The 16,844-nt window shown below is 40.6% G+C and overlaps 1 protein-coding gene across 2 annotated transcripts in view; it reads right to left on the bottom strand.

The window, feature by feature from the left end:
- The window catches only part of LOC131235499 (zinc finger transcription factor YY1), a 71,383-nt gene that overhangs the window by 44,583 nt on the left and 9,956 nt on the right, over positions 1-16,844 (bottom strand). For both annotated transcript variants that reach the window (XM_058232684.1, XM_058232685.1), the window contains exon 2: positions 9,027-9,085. In XM_058232684.1, the coding sequence (XP_058088667.1) occupies positions 9,027-9,085 (59 nt within the window). The remainder of the gene's footprint in view (positions 1-9,026; positions 9,086-16,844) is intronic.

Below are 16,844 nucleotides of genomic sequence, written 5' to 3'. Positions count from 1 at the left end.
CTCTTCTACACTCTTCTTATCCCCTAAAATATTAAACCCGCTTCCCTATAACCCTTTACCTTCTCTCCCCTAGGATGGATTACTAGGGCTGAAAGTCAGGCGGGTTGGGTCGGGTTGGTACTCAACCCTAGCCCAACCCAAGGTTCCTATACCTCAACCCTAACCCAACCCCACTCAACCCGACCTCGGGTTAGGAATTATCAACCCAACCCCAAACTAAGCAAGCTCAATCAGGTTGGTCGGGTTGGTTGGGTTGATACATGCTAATATTTCCATTAATACATTAGTCTATTATATTTTCAATAAACGTCTTATTTTTAGTACCTATGATTTTATTAATTATATATGTAGTTATTTATCGTAAAAAACTTCATTTTTTCTAAACAAACAAGCTAGAATATAGGACAACTACTCTTTTAAAAGTCGTATTACGTAGCACGACGTGGACCACTGAAATCCGACGGCACTAGAATTTCTTGTGCATTCAACACAGACGATCCGCACTCAATTATAATTTATAACTTATATATCGATCGGGTTCGGGTTGGGTAAGGCAACCCAAGACCTCAACCCGAGCCCAACCCAAGTTTTATTGGGTTGATGTTTGTATAGCCCAAGCCCGAGACCAAACCCGATACATCCTGCCCAAGCCCAACCCAATGTCGGGTCGGTCACAAGTCGGTCGGGTTGAACCCGCCCGACTTTCACCCCCATGGACTACCCCCTTCTTCATCACTCCCCTTCCAAACTCACCCTCCCCGATACTGACCCCTTCTCTCCCCCAAACCTCCTGTTGCCAGCATTGTTCTCACCCCATATTTCTTTCCTACCTCTCATGTCAATGTTATAACTACCAACAAATCTACTCCTCGCTTCTTAAGCCCCTGCCCACGTCGATTCACAAAAGCTTCTCGATCCCCCAGACATGGATGGTTGGGGCTTCTAAGCAAACATAAACTGAAAAGGACCCAGAAACACGTGTAATCTTCATGACATAAACTAAAAAGGACCCAGAAACACATTAACACCATCATCGCCTTAGCTATTAAAAAAGGTTAAAACAAGATCACTAGATATTTCTAACTAATTGAAATTAGAAGAATACTATTCTTTCAACCAAAAAAAAAAAAAAAAGAAATTAGATGAAGACAGGAAGAGCCCTACTTTCCATTGTGTATGTTGTTAGCAAATGACATAGTTTTGATTGACAAGATGAGGGAGTAAACAAAAAGCTAGAACTATGGAGTGATGCTTTAGAAGCTAAAAATCATCGGACTAAAACAGTATATGGAATGCAATTTTAGTAGCAATAGGAGTAGAAACAATGAATTAGTTAAGACTACCGACAAAGGGGCAATTGGACCATTTTTTATATCTTGGGTTGATAATTCATGAGGAGAGATTGAAAAGGAGAAGGAAAGAAGGGAGGAGGAATAAAGAAAGGAAGAAGAAGAGGAACCAAGGAAGAGAGAGACGGAGAGAGAGAGAGATTAGGGCACAATCAATTGTGATAGTTAAAAGTGACTAACGTTCTTTAATAATATAGAAAAAGAGCATGGAACTCCACATGACTTACATCTCTATACAGTATATATACAAAGAGAGAGAGAGAGAGAGAGGTGTGCTCTAGTGGTACTAGTCAGTGTTTCATATAGCTCTCGTAGAATAGTGATAGCGTACGCTACATAGGATAGCATAGCCGTAGCGCTACGTAGCATAGCTAGATAGTGTAAATCCCCTATAGCATACGCTACAGGGGTCGTAGCGTGTGGAGTTTGTAGCATGCACTACGGTGTTTTTTTTTTTTTTTTTCAAGAGATGAGAATATATATATATTTTTTTATTTGTTGAAAATAGTGTAGAACTCGTATTATAAAAAATAAAACTTAAAACGTAAAGTTAAAACCAAACCATTCTTTGTTTACTTTCACTTAAAATGGCGGTGATCCTTTGTTAAAGTTGGTGTGAAACTCACACACTAAAAAACCTTTAAAACTAAACTTAAAAGAAAAAGGGTTTCAAAAGAGGGTTTTCAAAAACCCCTCATTGTATAGATGGCATCTTATATTGTACAGAGTTTGGCATCGAGTCGAGTCGAACCGAGTTAGGGCTGACCAGGCCCAACCCGGATTTGAAATAGACCTAACCCAAACTCAACCCGACTCGCACCGAGTCTAGCATGCCTGGCCCAATCCGAGTCTGGGTCTGGCCTGGACTAACCCGGACAAAGTCGGGTTGAGTAAACCTTTTTTTTTAAAGGTTTAGGGTTTAGGGTTTAGGGTTTCAAGTTGAGAGTTTAGGTTTAGGGTTTAGGGTTTAGAAATGGCTCAGCTCGAGCGAGCCCGAACGCACCACAACCAGCCTAGACGCACCCAAGCCAGCCTGCACCAAATACAAGCACCCAACCCATTCCAATTTGTCCATTCAACCCTACCCAAAACCAATTTCATAAAACCCCCAAATTCGAATACCATAGCATGCTGTATTTCACAAGAATAGATGAAAATCACGAAATATAAGCCCCGAACACAAAATTCCATTGATTAGTTGATTTGAAGAGCTGGGTGCTTGTCGAGAGTCGATGGCAAGTAGGTGGACCGGGTGGGTGCAAACGAGTTGCTCAGTCAAGACGAGCAGCTAAGCTGTCAAGCTAGTGGCTGTTGGGTCGAGACCATCAAGTGTGGGAGATGAGGGAGTGGAGGAGAGAGAGGAGGGTGGCCTAGTGGTGGTGGGTGGTTGTTGGGCTCAGGATAGGAGGAAAAGGAGGATTAGATTTAGGTTTTATAATATATATATATATATATATATATATATATATATATATATATATATATATATATATATATATATATATCTTAACCTGTAGAATTTTTATTTCTTTTCATGCTTGTGAGTTGTGACTTGTGGTTTCAATTAGACATTATTAATTAAAGTGGTTCAATTAAAAAATAATAATAATTAAACTAGTTTGCTTAGAAAGTAGTTGATGTGATCATTATTTGATTTGGTTTATGACTTTATATGTGGATTGGCTTTTGATTGACTTTATGAATCTTTGAACATGGCGTTGCTTGGTAAGTGGCAATGAAGATTCGAGACCGAAAAAGGAAAGCTTTAGAGAGAATTCATAGCTAAAAAGTATGCACTGGAAGAAAGAGGTTGGGGGACAAAGAAGCCATCGCTCTACCGGGTTTCAGCCGTGTGGAAAGCCATCCTTGCAGTGTCCCCATCAGTTATAGCCTCGTCAGTTTATTCTCTCGGAAAAGGCAATCGCATAAGGTTTTGGGAGGATACATGGTGTGGGTCAAGACCCCTACAGGAGGATTTCCCATCATTAGTAGCTCTATCTTTGCATAAGAACATTACGGTAGATCACTACTATTCTTTCGAGGGAAGGGGAGCATGGTGCCCCCATGTAGAAGGGGCCATCAGACTCGGAGTTCGAAGATTAGGCTAGTCTACTACAATGCCTTCAACTACTTTACCCCTCTCGATGTTTGAGCAACTCTCTGGTGTGGTCAGCATCAGCCTCTGGTTCTTTTTCGGTAAAATCTTTCTAAAATTTGATCCATCCTTCGTGAATCTCATCCAAAAACATTTATCCCTTCGCATTTTGGTTCTATGGGGCACCTCCCAATGTCTCTTCCTTCACATGGCTGGTGACGATATAGACGACCTTCAAAAGAGGGGTATGATTCTACTGAACATTTTTTCTATGCATGAATAGCACGGAATCGGTAGATCATCTTCTAATCCATTGCCCATTCACTAGTCAGCTTTGAATCCATATCTTTAATCTATTCTAAATCAATTAGACCATGCCACAATCAATTCCGCAACTCCTTTAGGCCTGGCATGGCATTCATTTGGCAAGAGAAAGGTTAGCAATGTGGCGGTTACTCCTCATGGTTGGCTTGTGGAATGTTTGGGCTGAACACAATGCTCGGTGTTTCGACAACAAGTCTAAATCTCCAGATCAGTTCATGAGGAGGGTGAAAAGAGGCGTAGTTGAATGGGCTACAAGACGCCTTCAGGAATATCTGAATGTAGTTGTTCTCTTTTGAAAGTGTGATCCTTTTAGTTGTTTCTATTCTGTCTTGACTTTGCCAAGCCTTTTTCAATAACATTTATTCATGATCCCTCCAAAAAAAAAAAAAAAAACTTGAATATGCATATACTTGAAAACATGAATCATCTTTTAGGCATTTTTATATTTTTTTTCCTTTTTCTTACTATGTAGCTTACGCTACATGCTATGCTATTTACGCTACACACTACAGAGGGTTGAACGCTACGCAATATGCTACCAGTATTTAAAACACCGGAACCAGTACCAATAAGCTGACAGCGAAATTGGGCAAATGTGGGGCCCACTTGAACCCGTCCATTAGAAGAATCACCTCAAGTTGCACACATGGCTCAAGAATTAACACGATCCAAACCTAATATAGGAAAGGGAAAAATGTAAGAGGGGAAGCCCACCCTTAATTTTCACTAGGGCCCACCTGAGTCGCAAAACCATCTTATTTTTGGCCCGACCCTTCACCAATCCAAATGAAGGGTCTACACGGCCTAGACTATATATAGAACACGGTCGTCCCCCCTGACAAATCAACAATGGCCATCTAGCCTCAACTTGCTCCCTGTGTTATGGGCCTGACTTTTGGATCGAGAAGATATTTTAGGCCTTGGAGGCATCTCAAGGTGGCACATCTAATGGACGGGTTATATTCCATGAACGCATCATGTCGGCACCACACCTACTAGTGCCACCATAGCTTAATGTGATATCGGTACCACTAGAGCAAGCCCAGCAAATATATTGACACGCGTATCATTGATTGAACCATCCATAATGGGAGGCCCACCTTGGATTGCCCATCCATCTCAAAAGTCACTTTGATCGTATTATGCTAACCATCAATCATGGTAATGAAAATGGATGGCCAATATTGATTATACTAAAAAGGGTTCAATCATTAATTTAGATTGCATATAATGTGAAGCTCGGGTCTGATTGCCCCTTTGAAAAACCACTCTAGTATGATGATTCTTACCATCAAATCAATGGATAGGAAATGGGTTCTTGATATTTATTATATTCAATGTTCAGAGTATTTGTATCGTTATTCGTTACATGTATTGATGATCGGGGATATGGAAACACGTATTAGTACCGCCAATGTTACCACCAATGCTAGGAAAAATATCGTTGTTTGAGGAAAACATAGAGGAAATGCTAGGAAGAAGGTAAAATTTTCAATAAAACTTCATAAGGTGTTAAAAGGCACATGTTTACACATGTGAGAATCGAAATCTTGCAAATACACACGCATGCATGCATGCACACACACACATAATAAGTTTCCATTTTATAAGTGCCTAAGCCTAACCATGTGTTGTAGAAAAATCGGTGTAAAATAAATGTATAAAATTTGTAGCCAATCAATAGATTGGCCAACACTCATTAATATATAAATTTTCCATACTAATTAATAGTGAAAATGTATTATTCAATAATAAAATGGAAAAAATTAGGATTCACCAATTTCCCCAATTTTACAGCTAAAGGTTAGTTTTTTTTGTCACTTCAATGCATGAGAATCACGCATGGACATGGATTTCCATTGCAATCCATGCTAACATTTGAAGAAAAAAATGAAGTTTCCATGGATTTTTTGTCACCTTTGACTTTCAACCTATCTTCATTTCGAGCCGATTTTCTCCCCAAATCCAAACTTTTTTCAATAAAAAAACAATTACAAGAGTGATCAAAATCACCTAAGGAACAAAATCCCAAAAATGGATATTTTTGGGTTTTTGGAATTTTTTCCTATTTACAGGTGTTTCTCTGATATCGGAGATATTATCACTGGTATCGGGGCTATTATTAATGGTATCATTGCTACCAAGAAACTTTTATAAGGGATTCTTCTCAAAATATTATTGATATCAATAATATCACCAAATGTCACCAACACCATCGAAAATAGCGGCGATATTTGGAAATTTTTAAATGTCTAGTAATTTTGGTATCGTTGACCTGGTGAGATACCGAAAATATCGGCAATATTATCAATAATATCGTTGATATTTGGAACACTAATTATATTAGAAGAGATCATATCAGTGATATGGATGTTCCATAAAGCGGGCCCCACCTTTCGTCTTCATTCCTTCTTAAAACATCATTTTGATGGCAATGATCCTAACCATCTGATCAATGGATGGAAATAGATGATTCATATTTAGTATACTAAAGAAATGTCTAATCATTTTCCATCATGTGAGCCCACCTTTGGATAACCCATCCCTCTTATAAGTCCTAAACCATCCATCATGTGGGGCCCACCATTTATTGTCATTTGATCATATGATTCTGATTATTCAATTAATTAATAAGGAAACAGATGATGCATCTCGAGTATAATAGAAAAGTTCTAATCATTGACCTAAATTGTCCATCATGTTGGGCCCACGTTTGATTGATCATCCCTCTCAAAAATAGGTTTGATTAGATGATATTAACCATCTGATCATTAGAAAGGAAGACGGATGATACACATTGACTAAGATAGAGGTCCAATTGTTGGTTTGGACCATCGCCCCAAAAAATCACTATCATCTAATGATCCTAACCATCCTATCAATTCAAAGAAAATGAACAGTCCTTATTATACTAGAAAATGTCCTATCTATGGTCCCTCCAATATGTGAAGCCCACCCTTCATATTTGATCAAAAACTTTATTTTGATCAAATGATCCCAACCATTAATCAATGGTTATGAAATGGATCATCCATATTTATTATACTAGAAAATGTTAATTACAGTCCATCAGGTGGGATCCACCCTTGATTTCCCATCACTTTCAAAAGTTATTTTGACTGGATGATTCTAACCATCTAGGGAGTGGCTCTAAACTTGATGATCCAAATCGATTATTGTAGAAATGGTCACTTATTTAGACCTTTCATCATGTGGGATTAGGGGTGTACACGAGTCGATCCGAGTCGAACTAGGCTCAACCCTGCCCGGCCCGGTCAACAGCCACACACAGCCTGAACCCAGCCCGGCCCGGCCCAGTCACCGGGCCAACATGTCCAGCCCGAATTCAGCCCAGTCAGCAATTGGGCGAGTTCGGGCCGATTTCGGGCCTGCTCCATCTACGAAGTGGGACGGCGTTCTCACTTCTCTATCTCAAATGATTAGGATAAATATTTAGGATATACATATATATATATATATATGGGAAAAGGTATTATGTACTCGACCTCACGATAAGCTCCCGTGAGGTCGAGCTGTGTGGGCCCCACCGTGTGCGTGTCGACCATCAACACCGTGCATTTGATGGGTCCCCTTTAAATTATGGGATATCCCAAAAATCAGCCGTATACGGAACTCAGGTGGGCCATACCATCTAAAATCATGTGATGACACCGTTAAAACATATAAAAGCACTTGGTGGGGCCCACCTGAAATTTGCATGCGTCTGAAACTTGGTTTGAACCCTCATCCAAGTGGGACACACATAATGGATGGGCTGGATTTGCAAACCACATCTCGGTGGGCCCAAAAAATGGTTATGAATGTTTTAATGGTGCACGGCCCCTCTCCACTTCTGTATGTGGTGTGGCCCACACAAGTCACGGATTGACTTGATTTTTGAGACCTAGGCCCACGATGGAATGGTGCATCTGACTGATGGGGTAGATGTTCGAAACGCATCACGATGGGGCCCACACAGCTCGACCTCATGGGACGGACTCGTGAGGTCGAGCGCATAGTACCTTTTCCCTATATATATATATATATATATATATATATATATATATATATATATATGGCCGAGTCGGGCCAGGTCAGGCCAGGTCGAGTCGGGTTTCGGACCGAGTCGGGTTTTGGACCGAGTCGAGCTGAACTGGGACATGTTTGAATTCAACCCTAACTCAGTTTCGAGCTGAAGAAAATGGCCCGTCCTGGCCCGAACTCAGTTCTAAGTTGGGCCGAGTCGAGCTTTTTTGGGCCGAGTCAAGCGAGTTAACCAGGCTAGCCCGGTTTGTGTATAGCCCTATGTGGGATCCATCTTTGATTGCTCATCCCTCTTAAACATCGCTTTGACTAGATATGATAGTCATCTGACCAATGGAAACAAAAATGGACAATTTGTGGACAGTGGGGAACAATTCTCAAGCTTAACCCTGTGAGGCCCTTGCTTTCCCAACTTTGTGAATTGGTGATTTTTTTTATTTTTTTTTCTTCTTTTAATTTGTAAGTTCATGACTTGTGGCCCTTTTGCTAATTACGCAATTGGTGAAATTAGAAATTATGGCTAACCCAAACACATTTATGACCTAATTCATGTATTTGGCAATTAAAAATTAGCCGAACTAACGAATTTGGTGCCCATCCAAATAGACCTTAAACATTTCATATTCCTAGGTTCTGAGTTATAAGATCATATGGGTGTCTTGAACTTTGCTTTACGAGTTCTTTCCCATTGTTGTAATTTGTCTTTGATTTAATGATTTTTTTTGAGAGAGAGATAACAAAAATATATAAACAACCCACAAAGTGGGGAAAGAATACAACCCTACACTAAAAAAAGGAAGAAGAAATATCACCGGCTGAGCCGACCTTTACATACACCGCCCAAGATTTCACAAGTCTTTGGATCCTCCTAATTACATAATCTAACCCCAGCCTTTCGTTTCGAAAACATCAACCATTTCTCGCCCTCCAAGATCACCGGCCGAGCCAACCTTTAATGAATTTTTCTTTTCCGCTAAAAGGAAACAAAAAAAAAAAAGGATACGAATGACTGAAACGGCACACGCATTTTGTATACGCACATATACATGGATTCTTGGGTGTCATCTGTGCACATTCGAGAAACTTATCCCTTTTTCATAAATATTCTACCAAGTGAGGAAGTTGTGAATGCGAGAAAGAGAATTGGTGTATACAATATTTTCTCAAGAATTTAAAGTTTAACAGTTCAACTGCAGAAGCAAGGTGAAGCTTACCTGTAACCCATTTCAGAAGGTAGCACTTTCCACCTGTCGAAACAACCTCCTGGGGCACCCTAGAAGACAATAATGACTAATTACAATAGGTTGACTGCATGAGTTAAACACTGAAAATGGTAGTAGAATGAATGTATGAAATAGGTTGTATTTCACTGAACTACCAAAAGGATTGCAATTAGCAATCTAATAAAACAGAAATAACAAAATTGTGATACCCTTGCTCAGCATTCGTACTGAGGATATGACTCTATACTGCAGTTATATTAGTTTCAAGTTGGACTTGAAAGAAGAGCAATTGTAATTTGAGGGCTGCTTCCTAACTATAAATTGTAGGAAACATCATTATTTTTGTCATTTCCTCTTGATTAAACTGAGTGTTCAAAAATCAATGCATGCATCCAAACACGGCCTAAAGCAGGCCAAGTGGTATTAAAATAAGGCAGATGGGCAAAAGGCCATCAAACCTTCTAAACCAAAAATTCTCAAGAACAGAACATGTACCATCTCAATTATAGACCAGCCAACCCTCCACAATATGTCAGCAAAGGACATTTGACAATAAGCAGAAAGGGAAACTGTCCTTCTCATTAAGGGTGCGTTTGGTAAACTGAACGAAAAAAGTCTGAAATTAAGTCCTGGATCCACTGGGCATGGAATTTTATGTACTGATAAGTGCTGGAATGTCTGTTTGGTAAACTGTCCCTGAACGCTGAAATTTAGTACTGAATCCAAAATTTTCCATTTGGTAAAAATGTCTGAAATTTGATAATTTTACCAAATTACCCATGTCCTAACATGATTTGGTAAAATGGATGGAATGGGTCGATTTCTCAGAAACATCAGTGGCCCCACCTAACTTCCCGTGGTAGGAAATTCTTACTAAAAGCTTTCGCCGGCAATCTGCGTCAGATTAGGGGTAACTGGTAACACATTAGTGGGTGTTGCCCTGACCGTAGGGCCACCTTGATGTATGTGTTATACATCCAAGCTGTCAATCAGTTTCTACAGCTCATTTTATGCCATGGTCCAGAAAATGAAGCAGATCCAAATCTCAAGTGGACCAAACAGGAAGGATCGAATGGACCCCACGAAAAACTGTGGACCACAAAAGTTTTGGATAGCTAATATTTGTTTTTCCCCCCTTCATCCTGGTCTATGTGAATGTTAAATATACATTATGTTGGGCCTTAGTAAGTTTTTAAAGGCTAGCATTCAATGACCACTATTTCTTGTGGTGTGGTCCACTTGAGATTTGGATCTGCTTAATTTTTTGGACCATGGCTACCCAGACCTGGTTGAAGGGAAAAAACAAATATCAGATTGATCCAAAATTTCTGTGGCCTCCAAGAAGTTTTCAATGGCAGACATCCAATCCCCACTGCTTTATGTGGTGTGGTCCACTTGAGCTCCGTATCTGCCTCATTTTTGGGCCCATGCCATAAAATGATATCGTAAAATGGATGGGCAGTGTAGATATGACACACATTATGGTGAGGCCCACAGAACTTGGTGACGTCAACATGTTGGTGAGAGGCACACCACGCAAGTTTCTGTAATGGATTGCCTAGTATAGAACACGGCACCATAGGCCGGCACCATGCTGACATGGCAAAGTTCTGTATGCCCCACTATGATGTATGTGTTAGATCCACACCGTCCATCCATTTTTTAGATTATTTTAGGTAATGACACAAAAAAATGAGGTGGATCCAAAGCTCAAGTGGACCACACCACAAAAAACAGTGGGATTGAATGTCTACAATTGAAAACTTCTTGAGGCCACAAAAGTTTTGGATCAAGCTGATATTTGTTTATTCTATTCATCCAGGTCAATGTGACCTTATGAACAGATTGGACAGCAAATAAACATCATTTGATAGCAAATAAACATCATGGTGGGCCCTCCGAAGGTTTCAACGGTGGGTGACATTGCCTCCACAGTTTTCTGTGGTGTGGTCCACTTGAGCTTTGATCTACCTCATTTTTCATATCATGTCCTACGATGATCTGGAAATTTGGATGGACTGTGGATATAACAAATACATCATAGTGGGGCTTACAGGACTTTGCCACCTAAAAATGAAGTTCGTTTGGGATCGTGATCATGTACGCAAAAAACGTCATTTTCAGAAGAAAAAAAAAAATTTAACGCAAAGCCACTTACCGCATTTTGAACTTATCACTAACCCCTAGAATTAATCCGTGTTTAATTTACATTAAGGACTTGTTTTAAGTGTGTTAAACAAACACCCAAAATAGCACATTGAGTGGCTGAAATCGGATTTTCAGATTTCGGGGGCATATTAAGTGGTAAACAAACAGCCCCGAAGCATTATCCAGGGGCGATGATGCATTGAAAGATGAGGGAAAAGTCCCAGTGAAGTTTTGACATGTCATGTAACTGGATGGAGTATCCCAGTGGGCTATTTAACTGGAAGTAATAAAATGGAAGCTTTCGTTGACGTGGAGATTTTGACACTGAGAAAGCAAAGACTGTGTTTGGATGCCCAGGTGAAATGAACTGCAACCTTTGGAGCTTATGTGATTGTTGTGTACTGATCAAACTGAAAGGAAATTGATGCAGTTCTTGATGGGAGTCTTCGAAAACAACCAGCAAATAGTAGGGAAAAAAAATTAGTAGAGACTCTAGGATATATGACTCACCCGTAGATTGGAAGAGATATTATACACCCTTCTCGTTCTGAAATATTACACACTCAAGCATAACAAGATTCAGAACTTTAAAGTTCTCATAGGAAACCTCTTAGGGCTCGTTTTGATCGTAAGTCATTTGCTTAAGCTGCTTATGCCTCAAGCAACTTGGTTTCTACTTATCCAACTGATAAGTATGTTTGGTAAACAGCATATTTATCAACTAAAAATTAGAAAAGTTTGTTTGGTTTCCAACATTACATAAATAACCCACCTGCGATACAGGCCATCCATCATGAAAGGCCACCTTGGATGTGGGTTGTCCATCATGTCGGAGATGGGAGTGGACCGTCCATCATGCAGGCCCGCCATTAATGTGAATGTTCCATCATGCAGGGCTCAACTTTGAAGTGGGCCTCCATCGTGCGGTTCCGCCTTGGATGTAGGCCATTCATCATAAGGGGCTGACCTCCGACATGACCATCCATTACATGGGGCCCACTTGATGTGGACTGTCCATTTCATGGGGCCCACCTTAATGTAGACTGTCCATCATGTGGGGCACACCTTGATGTGGGGCATCCATCACATGAGGACCACCATCAATATTAATTGTCCATCATGTGGGGCCCACCATCAATATTAATTGTCCATCATGTGGGGCCCATCTTGATGTGGACCACCTTGATGTGGATCGTCCATCACATGGGGCCCACCATTAATATTAATTGTCCATCAAGTGGGGCCCACGTTCAATAGCCACTACCCATCATGTGGAGCCCAGCTTTGATGTGGACCATCCATCTTTGATGTGGACCATCCATCGTGTAGGCCCCACCTTTGATGTGGGCCATTCATCATTAAGGGATGACATTTGATGTGCCATTACATGGGGTCCACCTTGATGTGGGTCATCCATCATGAGGAGCCCACCTTCAATGTCCACTTCCCATCATGTGGAGCCACCGTTGATGTGGACCATCTATCGAGTGGGCCCCACCTTCGAAGTGGGTTGTCCATCATTCGTGGCGCACTTTGGATTTTTTTATTTTTTTTGAAGGATAACAAATAATTTTTATTAATAAGTTGCTTAAGTGGCAAAGAACACAACCCACAAACATCACAATCCAAATAAGGCCGATACCACTTCAGCATTTACATTTTTTTACCCCAAATACCCCAATCTAATACATCTCTTTTGCATTTCCAAACTACCTCCAAATAAGGCCGATCCTTGCTTGTTAAGAAAGCAACTTTGTTACATTCACACCATTTATTCCACAAGACTATTATGAGCAAGCGCCAACCCGCTAACTCATCCTTAGATTCCTTCCGTTCCAAACCCTCAATATCTTTTCGTTTGCTTATCGCATGACCCATTCCACACAACAGTATACTAAAAAAGTAGACCACACTCACTTCACAAAGGAACAATGAATGAAAAAGGTGATCTATTGATTCTGCATCGCTCATAGACATAAGGCAAATATTGGGTAGGATCATGACCCTTTGGATGTGGGCCATTCATCATTATGGGCCAACTTATAATGTGGACTATCCATTATGTGGGCCCACCCTAATGCGAGTAATCCATCATGTGGGGACCACCTTTGTTGTGGACCATCCACCTTGTGGGCCTCACCTTCAATGTGGACCGTCCACCATGCGGGGCCACCTTTGATACGGATCATCCATCACATAGATAGATGAGAAAGAGAAAGACCAGAGAGAGAGAGTAAACTGTAAAAAGTTAAGAAGCAAGAATTTTTTTTACTTATGGTTACAAGTAAATTTAAGCTAATGAGCTACTATTACAGAGGTAGTTACCAAACTAACTTTTATTAAAAAGTAACTTATTTGCTGCCATAAGTTTTTTTTTTTTTTTTTAAAGGCTACTTCTAGGGGTGTATCCAAATAAGTTGCCCTAAGGTTTAACCTATAGCAAGTATTTATAGGCAAACAAATCCCAAGCACCATGTGATCCCCTACTCCCCCATATTACATAAGGTGTGTGATGCAGGACATGAAATTTCAAACATGATATGCGAGATTCCAGGCTTTAGATCATACTAGTTCAAAACAATCACACAAAATTCCACATTCCACATAAAGTCAAGCACTCAATCAAGGGGAATCTATGTGGGTCCAAGCCTACACATGCTAGGGCTGGATCAATTAAAATTATAAACCAAACAATACTTAAAGGACAGTAGATTCAGTCACACATGCACAGGAATAATTTCTCCAATCCAAGGGATACACAAGTTTCAATTCGGGAAACCCTAAGGTTGAAAAAAGGCAAAGAAATTGGGAGTTTAAGACAATCTAGGGTTAGGGTTTGGAAAATCAGGTAAGAGAGGAGTGAAAGAGATGAGAGAGTGAACCTAAAGACTGCCCGCGCGTGTAGACAGCAAGCCATGCCTGACGCACGTGCGCTGAGGGCAGTCTGCACGTGCGTGGGGCTCACAAACCCAAAAACCCCCTCCTTGGGGCTGGTCGGCTAGGGTTGGGCTACAAACCCCCCAAGTTTCGGCCCGATCTGACGTACGGTCTATGCGTGGTGCTCCGCCGAAGTTTCAACCCTCCTGCAAGGCCAGATTCCAGAAATCTGCTATAGAGAAGGAACGGCTGCAAATTAATGATGGATTTACAGGTGGAATGACTGTAGGAGGAGAGGCATATGGATGGTAGAAGGTGGGGGTGAATCGGGATGGGTGTGGCTTCGCACCACGATAGTAGCCCTTCGAAGAAGGGAGGGTTTCGCACCCGATTAGGTTTTCACAACTCAAAGAGTAGGAAAACACAAAAATTTTATTCTAATCATCAATGAGAGAAAAGACTACAAGGGGTGTCTATTTATAATAAAATCATATACTCCAAAACTCGCGCCATGTGCGCAACTTATTACTTAGAGACGAAGTAACCACAAATAACAACTAATCAAAGCAATTTAAACCGTCCATGATGTTCCTAATAACAACAATAACCAAAACTCAAAGTATTTAATCATTTAGAATGGTGGGTCACGATCATGAGAACCCATGATGGGATTCACATGACGATCGGATCCACTCCAAGGAACCAAAACGCAGTCCTCTAACTAGGAGGCCCTTCCTGGACACCGTCATCGATCCAAATCAATGGTGGGGCCCTCCTCCTTGCGTACGTGCGTAGGGGGGCATGCGTGCGCACATTTCGTCCCCATCAGCGTGTTTGGAAAGATGCATTGCATTGCATTATATGGAATTAACATAATTATTACACAATGATTACTTGTCTGGAAATACCATGGTATTTTGGCAATCCAATCCCCCTAGTTTAGGTCGAATTCTTCCTTTGCAAAAAACATTGTATTATGTGAAACCAACATTTGGTGGACACTGGACTAGTAATCAATGAACCAGATTTCACATATGATGCTCGCACCTATATTCATAAGCAACTCAGAGTATTACATGTAAAGGGCGCATATGGATGGACGGCGTGGATAAAACACATCCATCAATGTGGGGCCCACAGATGTAGTGGATTTTAAATTCCACCAAAAATCACACTGTATTTCCTTTTAGGACTGGAAGGTCAAATGCCTGGATTAGCTCAATCATTCCCATCAATTCCAAACATCGGATGCAATTTATGTCCCACATAACGCAGTACATTACCATCTAATCTCGCGTTCCAAACAGGCCCTAAATACCCCTCCTAACAAAACTAACACTAAAAAAATTATAACTATTAAATTATGAATCCAAAAAAGAAAAGAGGATCCAGTGTGCATATTCCAATGCCTACCAGACAAGAGTCATGAGACCAATATTGCCCATATGATAACTTGATCAACACTCAACAATCAAAGGATTTTTAACCAAAAAGTCAAAGTTGTCAAATTGTCCAATTTTTTAGATTTCTTTAGATCTTTAGAACTGCAGATGATGTTTTCTCCTAGCATACACCTTCCAGCCCTTAGTTGCATCATCTCTCCCCACCTTGAAAGAGCTTGTCTCTAGCGAGTTAGCAGTTTGATATGCCTCATAGAGATCAGGGTTCGATCGCCGAAAATCTTCCTTGAAGATCCACGTTCCATCAGTCATTGGATGCCCCTTTTCACTTAAAGCTTGTGATATCCTCCCTGCCTTGTTGAAACTAGTTGATAATCGAGGATGTGATGCAGGACATGAAAATTAAATATAATATGCGAGATTTCAAGCTTAAGATCACGTTAGTTCAGAAACAATTACACAAATTCTATATCCCACATGAAAGTCCAAACATTCAATTAAGGGGAATCTATGCGAGTCCAAGCCTACAAATGATAGGGCTGGATTCATAAAAATTATGAACCAAACGATACTCAAAGATAAGAAATAATCATCAACACATGCATAGTAATCAGTCCCTAATCCAATGGATTCAGAAATTTCAATTCGGGGAACCCTAGGGTAAGAAAAGGGGCATAAAATTGGAGATTTGAGTAATATAGGGTTAAGTTTAGAGATTTTGGGTGAAAGCGGAGTGAAAGAGAAAAGAGAGACGAACCAGAGAAGTACCGTACATGTGGACAACAACAATGGCCCAGACGCACATGTGTGTGATCCCAGACGCACGTGTGTGGGGCCCACTATTCAGAAAAAGGCCACCTTGGTACTGGTCGGCCAGAGATAGACTGCAAAATCCTCAAATCTCAGCTCAATCCGATGTACAGTTTGTGCGTGGTGCTCCGCCGAAGTTTCAGCCCTCCTGTAGGACCAGATTCTGAAATTCTGCTGTGGGGAGGAGAATTGCTGCAATCGATGATTAATTCGAAGTGTAGATGATGGGGTGAGATGAGAAGAAAAGATGGTAGAAGATGGGTAGTAGAGATGGCGATGGATGAGGGCGAATCGGGATAGATGTGGCTTCGCACCACGGTATTTAACCCTTCGATGAAGGGAGGGTTTCGCACCCAATTAGGCTTCACAACTCAGAGATTAGGAAAACGCAGAATTTTTATTAATCTTCAATTAATCAAAAGAACTACAAGGAGTGCCTATTTATAGGAAAACCCTATACCCAAAACTCGCGCCATGTGCGCAACCTATTACTTGGCGATGAAATAAACTAAAATAAAAACTAATTAAATAAATCTAAAGCGTCCATGATGTTCTAAATAACATTAATAAGCAA

This window comes from Magnolia sinica, chromosome 19 (genome assembly GCF_029962835.1).
Source record: "Magnolia sinica isolate HGM2019 chromosome 19, MsV1, whole genome shotgun sequence".
NCBI lineage: Eukaryota > Viridiplantae > Streptophyta > Magnoliopsida > Magnoliales > Magnoliaceae > Magnolia > Magnolia sinica.
The sequence above is the reverse complement of the archived record's forward strand: the minus strand, read 5'-3'. Positions and strand labels throughout refer to the sequence as shown.